This window comes from Xyrauchen texanus, chromosome 11 (assembly GCF_025860055.1).
Source record: "Xyrauchen texanus isolate HMW12.3.18 chromosome 11, RBS_HiC_50CHRs, whole genome shotgun sequence".
Taxonomy (NCBI): Eukaryota; Metazoa; Chordata; class Actinopteri; order Cypriniformes; family Catostomidae; genus Xyrauchen; species Xyrauchen texanus.
The window spans coordinates 45,705,595-45,729,409 of NC_068286.1; the positions used below are offsets into that span (position 1 = coordinate 45,705,595).

Below are 23,815 nucleotides of genomic sequence, written 5' to 3' on the forward strand. Positions count from 1 at the left end.
CAGTCCTGTGATATATATACACTCACACACACACACACACACACACACACACACACTCACACACACACACACACTAATATTGCATAATAGACCAGTCCTGTGATATACACACACACACACACACACACACACACACACACACACACTAATATTGCATAATAGACCAGTCCTGTGATATACACACACACACACACACACTAATATTGCATAATAGACCAGTCCTGTGATATATATACACACTCACACACACACACACACACACACACACACACACACACACACACACACACACACACACTAATATTGCATAATAGACCAGTCCTGTGATATATATATACACACTCACACACACACACACACACACACACACACACACACTCACACACACACACACACTAATATTGCATAATAGACCAGTCCTGTGATATATATACACACTCACACACACACACACACACACACACACACACACACTAATATTGCATATTAGACCAGTCCTGTGATACACACACACACACACACACACACACACACACACACACACACTAATATTGCATAATAGACCAGTCCTGTGATATACAAACACACACACACACACACACACACACACATACACACACACACACTAATATTGCATATTAGACTAGAACACACATATAAACTAATTGAAAGATGCAAAACAATTTTTTTTTTGTTATTCTGTCCATGAAGGACAAAAGGAATCTGTGATACAGCCTGAAAATGTTTTGTATTTTTTTGGCAGGTTTGTAAAAAACACAGGGAAAAGCAGGTTTTTTTATTTATACCACTTAAAGGGTTCACCCAAAAATTTAAATTCTCTACTCAGTTTACTCAGAAGTTCAAAAAGCACGTAAATGCAGCATAAAAGTATCCATAAGACTCAGTGGTTTAATCCAAGTCTACAGAAGTGATATGATAGATGAGAAACAGATCAATATTTAAGTACCTTTTTTTGCAGTAAATCTACACTTTCACTTTTACTTCCACATTTTGCTGTGAAAGTGTCTTTCAAAATCAGCCACCTACTGGTTGGGGCTGGTCAAAAATTGGGTTTTCTCCCCAATTTGGAACGTCCAATTCCCAATGCGCTCTAAATCCTTGCAGTGGCGTAGTGACTCGCCTCAATCCGGGTGTCGGAGGACGAATCTCAGCTGCCTCCGCGTCTGAGACCGTCAATCCCTGCATCTTATCATGTGGCTTGTTGAGCACGTTACCGTGGAGACATAGCGCATGTGGAGGCTTCACACTATTCTCCGTGGCATCCACGCACAACTCACCACACGCCCCACCGAGAGCGAGAACCACATTATAGCGACCACGAGGAGGTTACCGCATGTGACTCTACCCTCCCTAGCAACAGGGCCAATTTAGTTGCTTAGGTGACCTGGCTGGAGTCACTCAGCACGCCCTAGATTCGAACTTGCAACTTTAGGTGTGGTTGTGATCTGTTTCTCACCCACACCTATCATATCACTTCTGAAGACATGGATTTAACCACTGGAGTTGTATGGATTACTTTTATGCTGCCATTCACTTGCATTGTATGGACCTACTGAGCTGAAATATTCTTCTGAAAATCTTTCTTTGTGATTAGCATAAGAAAGAATGCCATCCATTTCTGGGATGGCATGAGGGGTGAGAAAATGATGAGAGAATTTTCTGCTGTGCTGTTCCAGTTTTCTTTATTAATGGTGCTAAACAAATAAACAAATAAATGACTTTCAATGATCTTCAGAAGGACCTCCTGGTCAAAAAGAAGTTAAAACTTGATAACACTGCCATCTCTATATGGATCCTTGCACCTAAATAATACTTAAACCAAGACTTACAATAAAGGTGCGTACACACTGCCAGTGACTTTGTCGCTGCAAGTCGCCAGTGGCTGGCGGTGAAGTCGCTAGTGGGCGTTCCCACTACTGGTTGCCTAGCAACGTTTATAAATGACATTCACGGATGTCATTCCATTGCTGTTGACAGCGAATCTCTTTTCTTGCCACTAAAAACAAACATTTTGGAGGGAAAAGACTAAATATAAATGGAATCAGTACATAAAATGCTTTATATCAAAGATGAATGAGAAACAAGGCGTGCTGTTTGCCATAGCGGCTGTTTATCTGCGGCGAAAATGCCGGTCTGTCTGGATCCACAAAATCCCCGCGATCTCAGATACACCTTTCCACGCAGTATTTTTCTTAAAAATGTCCTTGTGCGTGGGAAGAGACATATCATAGAGCACTGGAAAATTTCTAACAGCAAGAATTAGTCTTTCATCCATCTTTCCGTTACTGCAGGAGCTGAGAGAGAGAGAGAGAGAGAGAGAGAGAGAGAGAGAGAGAGAGAGAGAGAGAAGGAGAGAAGGATCACTTGAGCTCTCCCGTCTTCTCTCCTATTGGCTGTCGCTTCCGTTAGTCGCTCTTCATTTGAATAAAGTTGAACTTGTCTCAACTTTGTCGCGTCGCTGGACACGCCCACATCTAGCGCCAACGGTCGCGACAGCTCGTATCGCCGGAAGTCGGCGAAGTCTGTGCTCTCATTGAAAATGAATGGGATGGAGTCGCTGTCGCGCGCGATGTCGCTGGCAGTGTGTACGCACCTTAAAAGAGCAACTCAAAAGCAGATATATGAAGAGATTTACTTTAATACTAGTGGTGCTCTAGCACAGTACATATGGTCTGCACTTATATAGCACCTTTTTTAACCTTAGCAGTATTCAAAGCACTTTACACTGTGTCTCATTCACCCATTCACACACACAGTCACACAACAATGACGGCGGAGCTGCCATGCAAGGTGCTAGCCTGCCATTGGGAGCAACTTGGGTTCAGTGTCTTAGGCATGTGGAGTCATGTGGGCCAGGAATCGAACTACCAACCCTGTGATTAGTGGCCAACCCGCTCTACCACCTGAGCCACAGCTGCCCGTACATAGCTGAAAATATGCCCAAAATTATCACAATTCCTTAACTTGGAGACTTCTGGACTTGCCATTACACTTGTATATTTTAGGTTTATTTGATGCATATATAGGTGACCAATTAGGACTGATGTTGTCTGGTGCTGCCTGTTAACTTTAGGTGTCCTGTGTCATGGATGAGGGGTGTTCACGTGATATGAGCGTAAAGCGATCATCTGTGTTCCGCAACTGCTTTTGGGTCCTTGAATAACGTATAACGTGTGAGTAAGGGCAGCCGGTGGACTTTCTTGTGCCCTCCTAGGGTAAGATGGTGCCCCCCTAGGGAGTTGGTGCCCTACACAGACTGCATTGTCTGCTTATTGGGAGTGGCTATACTGGAAGTGATCCAATCAATTTTGGGTGAGAACAGACCAAAATGTAACTCCTTTTCACTGTACATCTGGCCATTGCCGTCTCTAGGCACAATCGTGATTTTACGCTTGATTACACTTCCTAGTGCTTGACAGATTTGCAGAATGCTAGATGGCGCTAGGAAGTGTAATCGAGCATGAAGTCATGATTGCCAATGAGACTGCTGATATCAAGATTTATAGTGATCTGTTCTCACCCCAAACTTATTGGATTGCTTTTGAAGACATTTATTAAACCACTGGAGTCTTATGGATTACTTTCATGCTGCCTTTATGTGCTTTTTGGAGCTTCAAAGCTCTGGTCACATTCATGGACCTAGAGAGGTGAAATATTCTTCTAAAAATCTTCATATCCTTCATCTTCATACTGTGTGCTCTGGTTTAAGGCCCCTGAATTTTAACAAGGAAGGATTTATTTTTTTTCAAAGAATGATCTGAGCTTCAGTGAAATTGTGTTAATCCTGGGGGATCAAAACATTCATCTTTGCTGTCCATCTAAACCTCTTCAAAAGAGTCGTCCTAATCTTGAAGAATTTGATGCTTCAATCTCTGATCACAGCTTGGTTATGAAACTGCTTTTCTTGCTCAAGGTCGACTCAGCTCGAGACACCTATTATCACATATTACAGTTGCTCCCCCTTGTGGTTAAAGGGACAGTTCACCCAAAAATGAAAATTCTTTCATCATATACTCGCCCTAATGCCATCCTAGGTGAGTATGAGTTTGTTTCTTCAGCAGAATAAAAATGAAGATTTTTAAAGGAAAATTTCAGCTCTGTAGGTCCATACAAGTTCCAAAAAGCACATAAAGGTAGCATGAAAGCAATCCATACAACTCCAGAGGTTACATATATGTTGTCAGAAGTGATATGATAGGTGTGGGTGAGAAAGAGATCAATATTTCAGTTCTTGTTTACTATTAATCTCGACCACTTTCGCATTCTTCTTTTAGCGATTCACATTCTTCCTGCATATCACCACCCAATATTTAGCTTTAGGCAAGTATTCGAAAAATGTCCATGAAAAGTTTATGGTACCTTGAGTGCATCTAGCTCAAGTTTATTGAAGTTTTCTTTTGAATTAGAACCACTAATTGCAATCAAGAGGAGGTTACCCCATATGACCCTACCCTCCCTAGCAACCAGGCCAATTTGGTTGCTTAGGAGACCTGGCTGGAGTCATTAGCATGCCCTGGATTCAAACTCACGACTTCGGGGTGATAGTCAGCGCCAATACTCACTGAGCTACCATTGTTTTGATAGTAACATTAAAAAATATATATATTGCCTCATTAAGTAGCTTCAATGTAGCTAGCCACTTTTTTAAAAGAGTAGCTTAACTGTAGCTTAACTACTTAAAATGATGAGTGGCTTGTAGCTTGTCAAATTACAGTTCTACTCTGCTGTCATTGAGTCTGTCCTCTGCACTTCAATATCTGTCTAGTTTGGTTAAGCTACGAAATCAGATATCAGAAGACTACAAAGGACAGTTCGGACTGCTGAGCGGATTATTGGTTGCCCCCTGTCCTCCCTTCAAGAACTATACACTTCCACTTCTTGTTTAGTTGTACATCTGGCCTTCCACATCTCTTTCTGTCCTTGTTTGAGCCAGTTGTCCTTTGTTCTTGAAGACTGTAGTGTACACCTTTGTATGAAATCTTCAGTGTTTTGGCAATTTCAAGCATTGTATAGCCTTCATTCCTCAAAACAATTATTTACAAGTTTCTTTTTTTGCCATTTTTTGACCTAATATTGACCTTAAGACATAAGACAAGTCTATTGCATACTGTGGCAACTCAAAAACAAACACAAAGACAATGTTAAGCTTCATTTAACGAACCAAATAGCTTTCAGCAGTGTTTGATATACAGTGATTTTCTAGTACCAAATTAGCATGATTACTCAAGGATAAGGTGTTCGAGTGATGGCTGCTGGAAATGGGGCCTGTCTAGATTTGATCAAAAATGATCAAAGCTGTTTTTTTACATCAGTAATGTCCTATACTTTTTGATCAGTTGAATGCCACTATGGTGAGTTAAAGTACCAATTTCCTACTGAAACAGCTAAATCTGTACATTATTCCAAACCTATTGGCCGCCAGTGAATATTTTCTATTTACTTAATTTTTTAAATTATCATCTCTGTCTTGTTGTTGTATTGTTTGTGCACTGGAAGCTTCTGTCACCAAGACAAATTGTGTATCATTGTATCCGTAAGCATATTTAGCAAAAAGCTAATTCTGATTCTGATCACAAACCCCTGGGATTGGTACAGCTCGAACAGCGCTGAGAAAAGTAACACGTACCAAGTGACAACTGAACGCGTTCCTAATTCTGCTTTATAACCGGTCTGGATTATAATTTACGACTGAATTTTTCACTGGGTAAAATTAATAATCATTAATTTGGGAATACACAGCGATTTAAAATAGGAAAATTAATATGTAGTTCCTACTTTTAATTTGGTCACACCCTCTTTAGTGACGTAATCTATCAATGACCAATCAGCGGATCCTCTCAGTTTGAACATGTAGCGGGATATCGTACTGGCGATTGTTTGCTTTACTCATAAAAGATTTTACATAAAACAGAATTTAATTAATCTCATGATCTGATACCATTGAGTGGATCTGCATGTCACGATCTCAAGGTAAATTTAATGGTCTACATAATAGTGTATTCGTTTTTAAAATATGTGCAAGACAGTGCAGTTGTTTCCTGTTTAGCCGTTTGCACGTCACTTGTTCGTCGGATTTCATCAGTTACTTTAACGTATATCCGAAAACTATTTGTTGTGATTTGTGTTTAACTGCATTTTAGAAGAATGTTTCAGCTCTGTAGGTCCATACAATGCAAATGAATGGTGGCCAGAACTTTGAAGCTCCAAAAAGCACATAAAGGCAGCATGAAAACAATTTTATATAAAATTGGGCATGTAAACATGGGTGTCTAAAATATTTGTCAATATTTAGAAAATAATAAAGGGTTCAAGCTGTTCTAATAAAAATGTGTTCCTTGATATGGTTAAACTGTGATCTTTGTGGATCTCCATGTGCCAATATTATTGTCCTGTAACATGATAATGTAGTACTGGAAGTTTGCAAAAATGTATTTGTACATGCATGATTTTCTCATAAGCAATGCAGGAATGCATCTATTAACACAGAGATGCACCGCAGGTTGTTTTACCATGTTTTTATGTTTCATTCCACTCTGTTGGACAGACCCAAAATGAACGTCGGAGGAAGAAACGGGCCAGTCTTTATGAGGACATACAGTAAACGAATGCGGAAGGTGGAGCCTTGGTTCTCGCCTGACCTGAAGAAGGCAGCCTTTTCTTTTTCTAGCACTCCTTCATCTGATCAGTCCATACCAGAGATCACACAACCCAAGAAACGGTAAAACACACACTCACCTACTTGCGTATTAACATTTCCATTTTATGTAACAAGATGAAGGTCTGACATTTAAATGGTCATGCCGTTCTTTTAGCTAAATTATGATCCGTTCCTCTCTGTTTCAAGGAGAATGAGAGAAACAGCCTCACGGACCGCTAAGAGCAAAATAATGACTGGCATAAAAGAGAAGGAGAGTGATGAGGAAAACTATGCACCGTCCTTGCCATTCAGGTCGGGAGTGTGGCAAAAAGCCACTCCAGAACAAACATTTTGCCAGCATTAAGGGGGGAACAGATGAAAGGGATAGTTCACCCAAAAATGCTAATTCTCTCATCTTTTACTCACCCTCATTCCATCCCAGATGTGTATGAATTTCTCTCTTCTGCAGAGCACAAATGAAGATTTGTATATTAATATTTCAGCTCTGAAGGTCCATACAAAGCAAGTGAATGATGGTCAGAACTTTGAAGCTCCAAAAAACACATAAAGGCAGCATAAAAGTAATCCATACGACTCCAGTGGTTAAATCCATGTCTTCAGAAGTGATATGATAGGTGTGTGTGAGAAATAGACCAATATGTAAGTAATTCTTTACTATAAATCTTGAACATTTACCAGTCCTGACCAGTAGGTGGCAGTGTGGATGAAGAATACAAATTGCCAAAAAAACAAAAGAGGAAGAAAGTGAAAGTGTAGATTTATAGTAAAAAAGGACTTAAATATTGATCTGTTTCTTACCCACACCTATCATATCTTTTCTGATGTAATGGATTAAACCACTGGAGACACATGGGTTACTTTTATGCTGCTTTATGTGCTTTTTGGAGCTTTGAAGTTCTGGCCACCATTGACTTGCATTGTAAGGACCTACAGAGCTGAAACATTCTTCTAAAAATCTTCACTTGTGTTCTGCTGAAGAAAGAAAGTCACACACATCTGGGATGTCATGAGGGTGAGTAAATGATGAGAGTATTTTCATTATTGCTATCCGTTGAGGTTAAAATAATCTGTGTTTTTTGTACCTATGTTCAAGAGCAATTCAAGCTTAAAGTGGCATGTCCAATTTTTCATTTAATTGCTTCTTTTTTAACCTTACTGTGTTGTCTTTCCTTCTTGGTTCCTCATGGATTTGTTTCAGTAGAAAGAAGAAAAGTGCTAAACCATCAGTGAGAACTACAGCTGCGAGAAAGGCTCGAACAACAAAAAAGGCAAAAAGAAATATACAGTCAATTCTCAGCAGCAGTGATAATGAGGATGACTCCTTAATAATGAAGAAAAGCAATCCAAGAACATCTGATGAAGAATGTGCAGAGTAAGTCCTGTCATGTAAATTCTGTATGAAATCAGAAAATCATCTCCACAGTTTGATTGATATTTTGTGTCCTGTTAGTGCAGAGAAAGTGTCAGACATTTCCCTTTTGGGAAGGTTTGTCACACATCGCAAAAGACCACAACCATTCATCCGAGATCAGAAACACACCAACAAGCGGATCGTAAGTGACTGTGTGTGTGAGAGTGTTGTGTGCGTGTGTGTGTGTGAGAGAGAGAGTGTTGTGTGCGTGTGTGTGTGAGAGAGTGTTGTGTGCGTGTGTGTGTGTGAGAGTGTTGTGTGCATGGTGTGTGAGAGAGAGTGTTGTGTGCGTGTGTGTGTGTGAGAGAGTGTTGTGTGTGAGAGTGTGTGTGTTTGTGAGTATGTTGTGTGTATTGTGTGAGTGTTGTTTGTGAGTGTTGTGTGTGTGTGTGTGTGTGAGAGAGAGTGTTGTGTGTGTGTGTGTGAGAGAGTGTTGTGTGTGTGTGTGTGTGAGAGTGTTGTGTGTGAGAGAGTGTTGTGTTTGTGAGTATGTTGTGTGTATTGTGTGAGTGTTGTGTGTGTGTGTGTGTGTGTGTGTGTGTGTGTGTGTGTGTGTGTGTGTGTGTGTGTGTGTGTGTGTGTGTGAGAAAGTGTTGTGGTTTGTGAGTGTGTTGTGTGTGAGTGTTGTTTGTGAGTATGTTGTGTGTATTGTGTGAGTGTGTGTGTGTGTGTGTGAGAGAGAGTGTTGTGGTTTGTGAGTGAGTTGTGTGTGAGTGTTGTTTGTGAGTATGTTGTGTGTATTGTGTGAGTGTTGTTTGTGAGTGTGTTGTGTGTGTGTGAGAGAGAGAGAGAGAGAGAGAGAGAGAGAAAAGTTCACCGTTTGTCATTGTTTTGTTCATGTTTCTCCCCTTTCCTAGTCTGTTGCTCTTCACCGCACACTAAATTCCTCCGATGATTTCCTCCCTTCATGTTCTCGAAACAAAGGCCTTGCAAGTAGGAAGCCATTCTGCCTGATAAACCGTGGCTTAAACAATCCTGAAATACACAACAACCGCAAATGCTCCCAGAGACGTGGAGCTCTGGGTGAGGTGTCCTTTAATGATAGCGATGATCAGCACCTTCCAGGTAAACGTCCCCTGCTGTCCAGCACCCCTTCCCTGCACTGCAGACAGATCCTGCACATACCAGAGCCCTCCATTAGTGAGATCTCTTCCCTCAGCTTTGATGAACAATACCAGCCTAAAAAACCAACGTAAGCGGTTTGAATAAGGCCCAAGTGTCTGATCAAACTGCACAGGAGGAGAGAATCCAACAGCTCATAAAACACACAGGAGAAAGAGTGATGGAGGATGGAGAGAGGGACCAGAGAAAAGAGGGATGTGCAGGGAACACATCTGCACAGGCAAGGGGATGTTTAGGATATGTGGCACCTCCATCAAACCTGGAGTCTTTAGCAGAGGGGCTAAAGGAGAGGTGAGTAACACCTGTTCATTTACAAAGAGAAAGGCCAGTAATGTTGTATCGCACAACTTTGACACAACATTCACACTACAAGTCGAAAGTTCAGACGCGCTTAAAGGAATGGTTCACACAAACTTGTTTGAATTTATTTATCCCATGAAACACAGGAGGATACATTTGAATTTCTCTTATTTTGTTTGGCATTATAATAGGTGTAATGAAAAAGCTCCATAAAACCAACCACAGTAAAAGCAATCAATACATCTAATGCACAATATTCCAAGTCCTCTGAAGACTTTGCATCACTTTGTGTGACGAGCAGAAGAAAATTTAAGTCATTATTCACTCAGTCAAATCATTAATAAAGGATTGAAATAAAAAATTGTGGTTACATTAATAACATCAAACTTCATTGGACCTGTGGGGGCCTGTGTAGCTCAGTGAGTATTGACGCTGACTACCACACCTGGAGTCGCCAGTTCGAATCCAGGGCGTGCTGAGTGACTCCAGCCAGGTCTCCTAAGCAACCAAATTGGCCTGGTTGCTAGGGAGGGTAGAGTCACATGGGGTAACCTCCTCGTGGTCGTGATTTAGTGGTTCTCGCTCTCAATGGTGGCGTAGTGACTCGCCTCAATCCGGGTGGCGGAGAATGAATCTCAGTTGCCTCCACGTCTGACACCGTCAATCCGCGCATCTTATCATGTGACTCGCGGAGACTCCCAGCATGTGGAGGCTCATGCTACTCTCTGCGACCCACACACAACTCACCACACGCGCCATTGAGAGCGAGAACCACTAATCGTGACCACGAGGAGGTTACCCCACGTGACTGTACCCTCCCTAGCAACCAGGCCAATTTGGTTGCTTAGGAGACCTGGCTGGAGTCACTCAGCCCGCCCTGGATTCGAACTCATGATTCCAGGGGTGTGAGTCATCATCAATACTCGCTGAGATACACAGGCTCCCCAAAAATGCACGTTTTTTTACATTTTTCAAAAACTTGTGAAACCAACATAAACTCTGATGTATTGACATGAACTCAAGTGAATGGTGACCAGAACTTTGAAGCTATAAAAAGCACATAAAGTCAGCATAAAGGAAATCCATAAGACACCAGTGGTTTAATCCATGTCTTCAGAAGTGATCCACCCAAAACCGACTGGATCACTTCAGAACACATGGATTAAACCACTGGAGCTTGATGGATTATGTTTATGCTGCCTTTATGTGCTTTTTATAGCTTCAAAGTTCTGGTCACCATTCACTTGCATTGTATGGACCTACTGAGCTGAGATATTCTTTTAAAAATCTTAATTTGTGTTCTGCAGAATAAAGAAAGTCATACACAACTGGGAAAAACATTATGATTTTCATTTTTGGGTGAACTGTTCCTTTAAATGCTTGGAAATAGCCATGGTTTTGGTGACGATTATTCTAAAGTGTGGAAATTACTAATGATAAAGAACGAGCAGGTTTTTCCATACATTTGACTGGCAAAGTGTCAAAAACAAAGTGCAAAATGTCTGTAATGCTTTCAATTAAATGAATGGTCTGAAACGTTTCATTTAAGTTTGGCCTGTTTATTTGGATATGTAGGTGTCGCACCGTGGATGTAGCCGTAATGCTCCAAAGAATAGACATCTCAGACCATCTGTCCGTGCAAAGATGCAGCATGAACTGTTCGGAGTTGACAACGATCAGTCCAAGCAACCGAACCCACGCTACTGTATCATCCAGCTGCTTTTCACTCCCCAAACCATCTCTCACACCCCTTTATATCTCTTCCTCCTCTATATCTCTTCCCAGTCCCCCTTTACCTGAGACCATTTGCCCAAGCCAGCCTCTCATTGACCGTCTTAAGGCTGAATGTCTGTTATCTTGCCTCACCGTCGGCATTCCACGTCTTGACTTGGATGGGTATCCAGATGCCCATGAAGGGGCAGCAAAAGCACCCTGCATTGACTCCCCATATAGAGACAGTGCCACCTCTTCACCTCTAAAAGAGACCGAGAGCTGCATTGCTAGCTCAAAGAGTCCAATACATCATAGGACTCCCAGTAGTACAGAAAGAGTTGTTAGACGTCTGTCGGCATCGTTCCAACTGCCTTCAGTCACTCCATCTGCCTCTGGCGCTCGTAGCAAAGCACGGCCACCTGTTGTGCCTAAAGAACACACAGGTGCCGGGACTGGCACCGGTCGTAAAGTTTGTGTGAGCGGAATGAATGTCAGCCGATGGTCAAAGAGGGGTACCAGAGAACACAATGAAAAGTGGAGAAGAAAGGAAGGACGAACAAAGGGTGTGTCTGGAGACAACAGTTCCTGGAGCAGCATGTTTGCTGGAGCAGACGCTAATGCAGGGGTCAGTTATCACTCTGTCAAGGCTGCATTCATGCACTTATTATTTTGGTTAAATATTTATACTAAATTTTTCACCCAAAGATGAAATTCTCTCATTCATGCCATCCCAGATGTGTGTGACTTTCTTTCATCTGCAGAACACAAATGAAGATTTTCAGAAGAATATTTCTGCTCTGTAGGTCCATACGATGCAAGTGAATGGTGACCAGAACTATGAAGCTCCAAAAAGCACATAAAGGCAGCATAAAAGTAATCCAAACAACTCCAGTGGTTTAATCAATTTCTTTGGTCTGGATGAGAATGGACCGAAATCAATCAATCATCAATCTTGACATCAGCAGTCTCCTGGACAACACTTCCTAGCGCCTCTAGCGCTTTGCACATGCGTCAGATGCTAGGAAGTGTAATCGAGTTTGAAATCATGATCATTCCTAGAGAATGCAATGTCAAGATGTACAGTGAAAAAGGAGTTATATTTCGGTCTGTTCTCATCCAGAGTCGATCCTATCTTTTCAGAAGACATGGATTAAACCAGTGGAGTCTTATTGATTGCTTTTATGCTGCCTTTATGTGCTTTTTTTGAGCTTCAAATTTCTGGTTACCATTCACTCAGATTGTAAGGACCTACAGAGCTGAGATATTCTTCTAAACATCTTAATTTGTGTTCTGCAGAAGAAAAAAGTCACATGTGGGTGAGTAAATCATGAGAGTATTTTCATTAATGCATGAATTATTCAAAATTCATGTTTGAGGTTTGACTGTGTGTAATTGATGTTGTAGAACAAAACAGGAAAGTCGATAAAAAATCGATCGATATCGGAAGCCACAAATTTGAAATTTCCGAGTGCATGGCTCGAAATTGCTAATTCTCTTCTGGGGTTTAGGACCACAAGCTGAAAAGCTCTTTTTAGTCAACTTGGGAATAAATCTCATTTAAAAATAAATGTTGTGTTTGCATTATCACTAAGGTCCCTCTATGAGAAAATGGTCATTTTGTGTTTGAGCAGGGTGTTATTTTTCAGAGAATGAAAGTGCCATTGCTATACTGTAAAACGGACAACCACGCGATTTTGGCTAATCTGCCTGTGTTTCTGTGCGTACATGCAGGAATCGGCGTGTGGCTGGCTGCATGGCACCAGTGGGATTAGTCTGGCTTTGACCCCTCTTAGAATGGAGCAGATGAATCTCTCCTCCATCCTGGCCAACTTCACTCCCGACACACTCAACACACACACCTGGGGCCGACTCAAGGCCGCGCTGTCCCTGCACAAGAAGAAAACTGGTATGCTTACAACAGGCCAGATATACAACTATACATTTTTCTAGTAATGTTCCGTTCTAAAATAATTCATCAGCTAGATATTTATATTAGAGCGATATTGCATGCAAGCTGTAGTAAAGGGATAGTTCACACAAAACTAAAAATTCTCATTATTTACTCACCCTCATGTCATCCCAGATGTGTGACTTTCTTTCTTCACCAGAACACAAATGAAGATATTTAGAAGAATTTAGGTCCTCACATTGCAAGCAGTGTTGGACGTAATATATTACTAAGTAATTGCTGTAATTAAATTACTTTTTCATTGGGAAAAAGTAAAGTAAGGGATTACTCTTAATCACAGTTACTTCTGATGTAATTGCATTAAATACTGTATAAACTTTATATATCAAACAATAGTGAATTTAAAATCGAAATTTAACGTCTAATGTTCAAATATATGTTTTCTAATTTAACGCTGCCCCTTTAAATTCTCTGGCCAGTTCATGAATAATTAATTTGATTTTATATGATTTATTTGGGAGAATTAAAAGAACAGTTTCATGTCTATCATTGTATTTTTCATCTGGTCGAGGTTGATCAGGGTTTTAGAAAGTAATTAGTAATAAGTAATGCAATTACCTTTCAGAGAGTAATTAGTACAGTAATCTAATTACACTGTATAAGATGTAATTAGTAGTTAGCAACTAATTACTTTTTTTTAGAGTAGCTTACCCAACACTAATTGCAAGCAATTGGTTGCCAGAACTTTGAAGCTCAAAAAGCACATAAAGGCAGCATCAAAGTAATCCATAAGACTCTTTAAGTCCTTTTTTACTATAAATCTCCACCTTTGACTAGCCCTGACCCGTAGGTGGCGATATACACGATGCATCTGCAAAAACAAAAGAACAATGTGAAAGTGGAGATTTATAGTTAAGCACATCTTCCTCTTAAATTTCAGGAGAAGTGCAGAAATGACGAGTTTAATAAATGTGCAACATATCTATGTAATTGCATATTATTTTTGGATGTCAGTATTTTATCTAATGCAAGTCTAAAATATCACGCATCACTATCAGCTATTTGTAAAAGTAACACATTGCACATTTTTCTGTATGAGTATGTCTACAGAAACTAGTGGACGGACGGCCCATAGAGTAGAATTGAAGCTGTGCTTCAGTGGGAGTCTAATGCAGATACCTGTACCAGTAGATTTCATTAGAGATCATTAGATTTCAACTTTGCAGACACCAAAATCATTAGTCTGAACTTGCCCTGGTTTACCCGCCACTGCCTTCAAATTCTGCACATTTGGGAGCTTGTATGCCGGTGTCCCTTGTTCTAATATCTCTTGCTCTTTATAAATTCCCCTTAAAATCTGTGTGTGTTTGTGTGTGCACTCACGTACAATTTTATTCATTACAGCATTCCCCACCCCTCGACGCTTGGTTCAGTCTCATCTGAAGTCCCCAGGCTCTGGGTTTCCAGTTGACACCAGTCTGGACCTGTTTTCCTCTCCGGTCTGCACAGCTTCATCCAGATTTACACCTTCACGCCTGCTCCGGTCCACCATAAACACCCCCAGGGTAAGGAGAAAGAGAGCTTTATGCGTTCCCTCCTTAAAGCTAATGATGACCTGTTATATGAAGGTCTCTCTTAAAGGGATAGTACACCCAAAAATGAAAATTCTCTTATTTATTCACCCCCATGCCATCCCAGATGTGTATGACTTTCTTTCTTTCTCACTGGAGTCATATGGATTACTTTTATGCTGCTTTTATGTGCTTTTTGGAGCTTCAAAGCTCTGGTCACCATTCACTTGCATTGTGAGGACCTACAGAGCTGGTCTTCTCTTGGTTTTACTCTCTCTCTCTCTCTCTCTCTCTTCTCTCCTTGTCTGTGGTCCAGACTCCATATGACGAGGACATCAGTGATGCAGAGAAAGTGTATCAGGAATGTCAGCAGAGCGGCCCACTTTCCTTCAGCGACTGTATCCCTCCATCTCGCATGAAGCGCTGCAACAAGATCGGCGAGGGAACGTTCGGAGAGGTCTTCTCAACCATAAATGACTCCAACCAGACCGTTGCTCTCAAAGTATGTACACACAAGTCAATCGTATATGATTTCGTCACAGGAGTGTAGTAAAAGCTGCCTGACAGGTCACCGTATACGATGAGCATACAATTGAACAAAACAAAATGTGTGATTACTGTAGATCATTCCAGTGGAGGGCAATCGGAAGGTCAATGGTGAACATCAGAAAACATTTGGGGAAATTCTTCATGAAATCATCATTTCCAAGTAGGACTTCATTCTGGCGTAGCTCAGCAAATCTGTTATGCATTTGAGTGTAAAGCTGTGCAAACTTTAGGAAACACTGATTTTCAATGTTTCTACAGAGAGCTGAGCTGCCTGAATTCAAAGGAAATCAACAAGACCGACGGTTTCATCGGCCTCAACAAGTATGCTTTCCTAGCAAAATTGAACTTGCGAGATTTAAAGGTACAGTGCACCCAAAAATGTAAATTCTCTCATTATTTACTCACCCTCATGCCAACCCATATGTGTATGACTTTCTTTCATCTGCAGAACACAAATGAAGATTTTCAGAAGAATATCTCAGCTCTGTAGGTCCATACAATGCAAGTGAATGGTGACCAGAACTTAGAAGCTCCAAAAAGCACACAAATGTAGCATAAAAGTAATCCATAAGACTCCAGTGGTTTAATCCATGTCTTCAGAAGTGATATGATAGTTGTCAAACTAATCTTGTGTTTTTGGTGATTCACATTCTTCATGTATACTGCCCCCTACTGGGCAGGGAGAAGAATTCCAAGCAAAACATTTCTCACCCACACCTATCATATCGCTTCAGAAAATATGGAATAAAACACTGAAGAATTATGGATTACTTTTATGCTGACTTTATGTGCTATTTGGAGGTTCAGAGATCAGGTCACCATTCACTTGCATTATGAGGACCTACAGAGCTGAGATATTCTTCTGAAAATCTTCATTTGTGTTCTACTGAAGAAAGTAAGTCACACATCTGGGGTGGCATGAGGGTGAGTAAATCATGAGAGAATTTTTAGTTTTGGGTGCACTGTCCCTTGAAAGTATGCAAGTATAGGAATTTGATATAAGAATGTTAATGTCCATTAGTTACCCTCATGTCGTTCCAAATTCATATGCTGCTGTTGTTATTGTCAAAAGGAGCATAATAGGACATTTTGAAGCTTGACGGTCTTTGGTCACTATGGCTGGGCGATATGGCTACAAAAATTTAATCTCTATATTTTCAACCTATGATAATTATGTATTTGTTTTGAAATGGCTCAAAAGTGATTTTTTTTAAATATGAGAAGAACCATCACTTCATCCAAACATCCATTGTAGCCAATTAGATTCAATATTTATTAAGGCAATAAATAAAAATCTACTTAATGGAGAATTATTTATTTTTTTCAAAAAATGTTTATTGGCTTTTGTTTGAACATAAAAAACAACAAAATAAACAAAAAAATGAGTAATAAACAAATAAAAATGAAGATAATGAGCAACACATTACAGGACATCCAGAACAACACTAAAGGCCATTGCACACTGAGTCCGAAATTTTCGTATGCGTTTTTCCGTGTTCATCAGCCTAAAAATTCGTCACGCACAGAAACCTTGCACACTGAGTCCGATGCGTATTTATTAAACCTTTGCGGAAAAAAACGCAAAAATTACTAAATGGATTCGTCAAGCAGTGAGGATGATTTTGTTGCCCTCTCTCTTCTTAAGAAAGAGGAAATATTGTGTCCATCCAATCCTGAGATTGCGCCGAGAGGAAGGAGAGTTTCAGCTCCTTATCAAGGAGTTGTGAAATTATCCCGAGCGATTCAAGATTTACCTCAGAATGTCTGTGGAAAAGTTTGATGCTTTGCTAGCGATACTGGAGCCACACATTAAAAAGAAGACTACAAATTTCCGTGAGCCAATCGATCCTGAACAGAGACTGGCAGTATGTCTAAGGTAGCTATCACACACACACACACACACACACACACACACACACACACACAGCCGGCGGAAGCGCTGGGCAGACAGAACAGCTGTATACAGGTTATATTTTGTACCCTAATAATACAATAGTAATCGAATTGGCTGCTCAATCACACCTAAATCGATCCGAAATTTCGATCTGATTGAAAGGGAGGTTTATTCCTTTTCTATTCCGATCGAGAGAACATACACTTGATCGAGTTGAACACCGAAACTGAAAGGACTGCGCATGTGCAATGATGTGCGGAACGAGCTGTCCCCCACACACACGCACGCACACACACATTATTGAAACAACATTAAGTTGTGCTCTATAATAATATATGTATAATTTCAGGTATCTGAGCACTGGGGACTCATTCACGAAGTGTATCAACTTGTCAGACGCCATTCTGGATTTTGCCGGTCTCTTGTACGGTGGCTCCGATTTGTCAAAAAACCTCTCAAAATGCTGGCTGTGGATGCGAAAAACGCTGAAAATCGAACCCGATCCGAATTTTTTTATTACGGACGAAAGTTTCGGAGGCAGTGTGCAAGCGTGATTGAAATAACGTGAGGTCGATTTTTTTTTTTTAACGTGCGAAAATTTCGGATACGAATTTCGGACTCCGTGTGCAATGGCCTTAAACCATAAAATAAAATAAAATAAATAAAATATACATTTTGATATATCACAGTACACAGCCTGACATTTTGTAGTTTAATTCTGCTATTTTACCAGAGCTATTATTTATTTTGCTGGATTACAAGAACTGAGTTAAATATTGGACATGTCCAATACAGAAGAGTTGGGTAGTTCAATCATCCCATATTGTCTGGTCTTAATGGAGAATTTAAATAGTATAAGAAATAAAGTAATACAAAATAATACAATTAAATAATAAAAAATATATATTTTCATTGATATGCACTTTTATATTTATATTACAGTTACCATGATACATAGTAACTTAATAAAAAACATAATTCACCTTTTGATGTTTAAAAAAAATATATAATAATTTGCGAATGAACAAGATGTGCAAAAACCACTTTATTTAGAATTTTAGTAGTTAAATATTGCATAATACTAAATTATTACTGTGGGACCCAGTCAAGTTTATTATTATAATATATTACAGAATTGTCATTTACTATTTCGTGGATTTTATGTTTTATAAAAAAGTACTACTTTTCTCTCTGATGTACTTCACCTGGAGCTTTTATTTTGACACTGAAATTGCAGTTTGCAGTTTACAATGTTCTGCATCTGGTGAAACGCTGTCATCATCTTTTCTGTTATACTGCGTTTGTAGATATAATATGTATAAAATCTTGTAGCGGTTACTAATGTTTGGAATTGCACGAATGCTTGAATCTGCAGTACTTTGAATTCACGATGCACTTGTTCCGCTCTGAGAGCGGTGAAAGCGCGTGCTCACGGTTAGCGCTGCGCGTGCACACAGATCAGTGCGTCACGTGTTTATTCTGAAGCACCCATAGACCATGTTTATCGCCCCCCAGCCCTAGTGGTCACTATGAACTGACATTGTGTGGAACAGAGCTGTGTAAAGATTCTTCAGATGAACCGCACATGTGTTTGGACCGACTTGAGGGTTAGTAAATAATGGCAGAATTTTCTCTTTTTGGTGAACTATTCCTTTCATTTTTAGTCTTCACTGTGTTCGTGGACAGTACCCTGAAGCTTTGCTCAAAGCCTGGGACAAGTTTGACCGGCAGAAGGGATCTGAGAACGACAGGCCTGGTAAGTTTAGACGCCTCCTCACACTTTGAGAGCCTGGACTCTCCATTTATTTCTTTAATGCAATGCTTTGGCACAGATTTCTTCGATGACGAGCAGCTGTTTTTAATCCTGGAGTTTGAGTTTGGAGGGAGTGATCTGGAAAACATGAATGGAAAGGTACTCTTGCAAGACTTTCCCTTTGGAGACTGATTTGCTTTTATACTTGTATTGTTGTTGAACTTATGGGTGATCAATATACTAGCAACTCATAAGTTTGTGTTTGTGTTTGTGTGTGCCATCTCAGCTGTCTTCAATGGCTCAGGCCAAGAGTGTTTTACATCAAGTCACCGCAGCTTTGGCTGTAGCTGAGCAGGCGTTGTGCTTTGAACACAGGTAAAACACTTCTGCCTAAATTTAGGACTAGTTTGTAATTATTTAGGTTTGAACTTTTGTGTCACTTTGTTACACCTTTGTTGCATTTCATTTGTTCTCTGAAGTCCACTTTATGCTAGTCAAGGTTTCTTGAAAACAGTCCAAAAACTGTGGTAATTTAGTTCCACATTAGCATTTTCTCTCTCTATGACTGTTTGAATTAAACTGAAAACCATCGTAACCTAATGGGGCTTTTCCTCTGCACGGTACAACTCGACTCCGCTCGCTTTTTGGGGGTTTTCCACTGTGGATAGTACCTGGTACTTTTTTTAGTACCACCTCGATCGAGGTTCCAAGAGAGTCGAGCAAGGACCGGGCCAATGGGGCCAGTGCCCAGGGGCCCTTGACTGCCAGGGGGTGCCCTGGGCTTTAAGGCTGCGCAATCTAGTTTGGTGATTTTCCCCCTGTTTGAAAACCCTTTTGGGTATGAACAGCAACTTTTGGGTGGAGGGGGGGGCCCTTGGAGATAATTGGCCCCAGGGCCTTTGCAAGTCATAATCCGTCCCTGGAGCCAAGCTGATCGTCACCACCAGCGTCACTGGATTTGCGACACTGGACACCAACCCGCTAGTTTTAAAGTTAGCAACAGCGATAGCAGTATCATTTGTTCATGTGACTTTCGAATTGTCAAAAGAAATGGCTGTGCGCAAAACCACGCCATGGTCAATAAACGAGGTGCAGACGGTCCTCTCGTTAGCGATGAGCGAAACGAAAAAGTCTCTCAGGAAGTGTCTCAGCTGTTGGCCGCACTCTTTTCACTGCTTACTTCAAATATCAGATTATGTTTAATCAGTACCAATAGTGTGTGTAATTGCTTCTAAAACAATCATGCCAATTTAACGGTTACACTTGTGTAAAATCACCATGCAACAACTGCTTTATGCAGCACAATGAGCTAGTCGCTAACAGCTAGCGCTTGTGTTATTGTTTATTGTTTTGTGTCGCGTTTAAGATGATGTCACGGCAGTAGAGGCGGCGCAACTATGACGATCAGTCTATAATCCTGCCCACGTTGAGGCGGCACTAAACAGCAGTGGAAAAGCAAGCTTAGAAAAGTAAAGCGAGTTGAGTCGAACCGTAACATGCAGAGGAAAAGTGCCATAAGTAGATTGTAGAAACTATTGCCGCAGTTTCATCTACAATCAAATTAAGCTTGCGATGCTTTTTGGGAAATGAATCCCTGGCTGTTTTCCCTACTGTACTTTTAAGATTTGTAAACGATCAATGTGACTAGCCACCGAAAGATCCGACCTTGGCACACACTCCTTTGAACATAGCACTTGTCATTCTGAAGTCTTTAACCCACAGCTGGTCCATAAAGTGGGTCCTCACAATCCGCCAGAACACTTTTGAGAGCGGGCGCTCCCAGGTATGCGGAGACGGGCAGAGTGTGGGCATCGCAGCTATTTCAGCCCACATTACCGTATATCAGATATTACACTTATTCTGCAGCGTCTCGTGAATGCATTTAATAAAATGAGATACTTGCTCCAATCTTGCATATAGAACTGTCCCCAAAGCAGGGAGAGGACATTCAGCTGCTCCATCATAATGAGGTGGCTCCCTCGTGATAATGTGCATAACCTAGTGGATGGAAACATGCAACAATTCGTATCAAGTCAGATTTGGTTTAATGCGCTTAAAAAATGCGAAACATTTTGTATGGAAACCCACCAATTGTTAGCTGTTGTAAGTGGTGTGTTTTCATTTCAGGGATCTTCATTGGGGGAACATCCTGGTGAATAACACTAAGCAGAAGCAGAATGAGTTCATTCTGAATGGAGCCGTGCGTTCCGTAGAGACTCGAGGAGTTCACGTCAACATAATCGACTACTCGCTCTCACGCCTAGAGATCGGTAAGTCTTACACGGTTTATCTCTTCTTAAAGGAATACTCCACCTAAAAATGAAAGATCCGCATTTTGTTGCAAACCTGTATGATGTTTATTCTGTGAAACACAAAAGTAGAATTTTAAGAATCGTTGCGCTGCTCTTGACGCACAAATGTTCATAGTGACCAGGTAAAATAAACCCACCTTAAGTAGTCCAAGTAGGGAAAATCTGCAGAGTTCTGCTGAACATGTAATAAAATGGGTTGTAACACTGTTAAAGGATGGGCAAGGAGGAGGCGAGAACCGGCTTGTCAACATAAATCATAATTTTAATGAAAACTCAAACCAAAAGCATAAACACGACGGACATGCCCGTAATTCTCTCTCTCTCGAACCATCGTCACCGGCCGCCTTTATCCCTCGCATGCCTCATCAGGCCGATTCGGGACCAGGCGCGCCATATTCCGACCCGGCCCCGCCCCCTCCGCTCCACATGGGTTAAATGGAGCTGGGAGTACTACACACGGATTGACAGCTGAAAGCAACATGACATTAACCAAAATACTATCTAAACAAACATGCAAGGAATGGCCAATGTGTAGAACTTTTATGAATTACGGATGACACAATTATTGCAGTTTTCTACGCACGCGGATTACGTCTAGTGCACGAGCACAGAGAAATATTCCACAGAATTACGTCATTCAACAGAATGAAATGATTCACTGATGATCTCGCCCGCCACTGAAGCTTGAATCTAGTGTCCACTCGGGTCAGGTAATCAAAGATGAGATTTTTGTGGTGCCCTCACTGATGTGGAAGTTACACGTACCATGACCGGCACTGACTTTTGGACCTGACGCTGATATCAGCTTGAAGGGTCCTTTTCCTCTTTGGCCCGGACAATATGATGGCTGTTATTCCCCCAAAATTTAAATTTGGTCTCGTCAGAACACTAAACATGATTCCACCGTTCTACTTTCCATCTCAGACGAGACCGAGCTCAGAGAAGTCAGCGGCGCTTCTGGACAGTGATGATGTACGGCTTCTCCTTTGCATAGAATAAAGCCTGAACTTGCTTCTGCGGATGCAGCGGCGAACAGTGTTGACTAACAAAGGCTTACCGAAGTATTCCCTAAACCCATATCATGATATCCATTACAGAGAAATGACTGTTTTTAAGACAGTGACGTCTGAGGGATCAGATCACGTACTTTCAGAAGTGGTTTTCCAGCAGGACAACACCAAACCACATTCTCAAGAGGTGCGGGTGCTAGACTGGCCTGTCTCCAATTGAGAATGTGTTGCACATTATGATATCCACAATATGGCAATGAAGTCCCCGTACAACTGCACTGCTGAAGACCTGTAGGATGGATGAATGGAGGGAAATTCCTCTTACTAAACTTAACAAACGTGTGTCTTCAGTGGCCAAATGCTTAATCACGTGTTATAAGAAGAATGTGATGTTTGATGTTTCACAGTTGTGAACACTCGACTGTCCCAAATGTTTGGAGCGTGTTGCAATCATCTGATTTGAAATGTGTATTTATTTATGTATTTACATTTTTAAAGAAAAACAATTAAATTCACATCTGATAATGTGGTGTTGTTGTAGGGCTTTAAATATTGCATAGGGTGAATAAAATGTACAAATCGCTGCTTTTTTGTTTTTAATAGCATTTTTCATACCGTCTCCACTTTTTCAAAATGTGTAATTCATATTAGAAGAGAAAAATATAGGGGGGCGGGGGGGGGGTTACTTTCAGTAAATTACATCGTAGGGTTTTTAGCTGACCAAAACTGGGCTTGACGCAAGCTATGGTGAAGGTGAAGATTATCAGTGAATAATGGTTAAATTTCACACAAAGCTGTCGAATGGCTTCAGAAGATGGGATATAGCGCACAAGTCGTTTGGACCGCTGTTATGGTGCTTTTATGGTTTTTAGTCCTTTCTGGAGTTTGAAGTGGTCGCTACATTGTGTCATTGAATGGCAAGAGCTTTGCAATGATTCATCAAATATTTCCACTTTTGTGTTACACATATACAATACTGAAAATGGGTTTGGAGTGACATGAGGGTAAATCAGGTTTCACAGTGAAAACACTTTCTTTCTCACAGATGGACTGACGGTGTCATGTGACATCTCTGCCGATGACGAGTTGTTTATGGGCCAGGGAGATTATCAGTTTGAAATATACCGTTTAATGAAGAAGGAAAACAAGTATGTACATGACCTTAAAAAGCAAGAGATTTTTACATTTAATTCCATATCAAGTGTTGATGATTCTCATTGTTCTTTCTCTCATTCTCTCTGTCTCAGTAACTGCTGGTCGACGTATAATCCTCATTCCAACGTGTTGTGGCTGCACTATCTGGCAGATAAACTGTTGAGCATGAACTATAGGCACAAAGTCCAATCCAGCCATCAGAAGGCGCTAAAGAGCGCCCTCAAATCCTTCCAGTCGGAGATACTGGATTATGAGTCAGCCACAGAAGCTCTTATGCACTGCAGATTCTTTCAATGAACGTGTATTGCGAGCGTGTTTTAATAAACACCATAGGTAGATTTTGTTTTTAGGATTGCCGGTCAAGGAAAAGTAAAATGATCTTGTGCTTTGTCAAAAGATGTTAAAAAATAAAGGAAATGTTCAATCATGCTTTTTAG

General features: G+C 40.8%; 1 protein-coding gene across 2 annotated transcripts; it reads left to right on the top strand.

The window, feature by feature from the left end:
* Positions 1 to 5,857: 5,857 nt before the first annotated feature.
* On the top strand, positions 5,858 to 23,677 carry haspin (histone H3 associated protein kinase). Of its 2 annotated transcripts, none has more exons than XM_052138132.1 (18): positions 5,858 to 5,991; positions 6,566 to 6,739; positions 6,866 to 6,970; positions 7,878 to 8,051; positions 8,130 to 8,232; positions 8,948 to 9,503; positions 11,088 to 11,850; positions 12,957 to 13,131; positions 14,539 to 14,699; positions 15,022 to 15,207; positions 15,329 to 15,414; positions 15,513 to 15,575; positions 18,813 to 18,904; positions 18,981 to 19,060; positions 19,188 to 19,276; positions 21,029 to 21,171; positions 23,269 to 23,371; positions 23,471 to 23,677. In XM_052138132.1, the coding sequence occupies exons 6-18, from the start codon at positions 9,373 to 9,375 to the stop codon at positions 23,673 to 23,675; spliced, it is 2,277 nt and encodes a 758-aa protein (XP_051994092.1). In that variant the 5' UTR covers positions 5,858 to 5,991; positions 6,566 to 6,739; positions 6,866 to 6,970; positions 7,878 to 8,051; positions 8,130 to 8,232; positions 8,948 to 9,372; the 3' UTR covers positions 23,676 to 23,677. The 2 variants fall into 2 exon arrangements, with proteins under 2 accessions (XP_051994092.1, XP_051994091.1); XM_052138131.1 differs by having other exon boundaries at positions 7,881 to 8,051.
* Positions 23,678 to 23,815: the final 138 nt, after the last annotated feature.

What these genes read in the sequence shown, in the direction of transcription:
- haspin (XM_052138132.1), top strand. Translation starts at nt 9,373, where the DNA reads ATGGAGGATGGAGAGAGGGACCAGAGAAAAGAGGGATGTGCAGGGAAC. An exon ending in CATGAAATCATCATTTCCAA is followed by an intron (nt 15,415 to 15,512) that starts GTAGGACTTCAT and finishes ATGTTTCTACAG; the next exon opens with AGAGCTGAGCTGCCTGAATT. An exon ending in TTAATGAAGAAGGAAAACAA is followed by an intron (nt 23,372 to 23,470) that starts GTATGTACATGA and finishes TCTCTGTCTCAG; the next exon opens with TAACTGCTGGTCGACGTATA.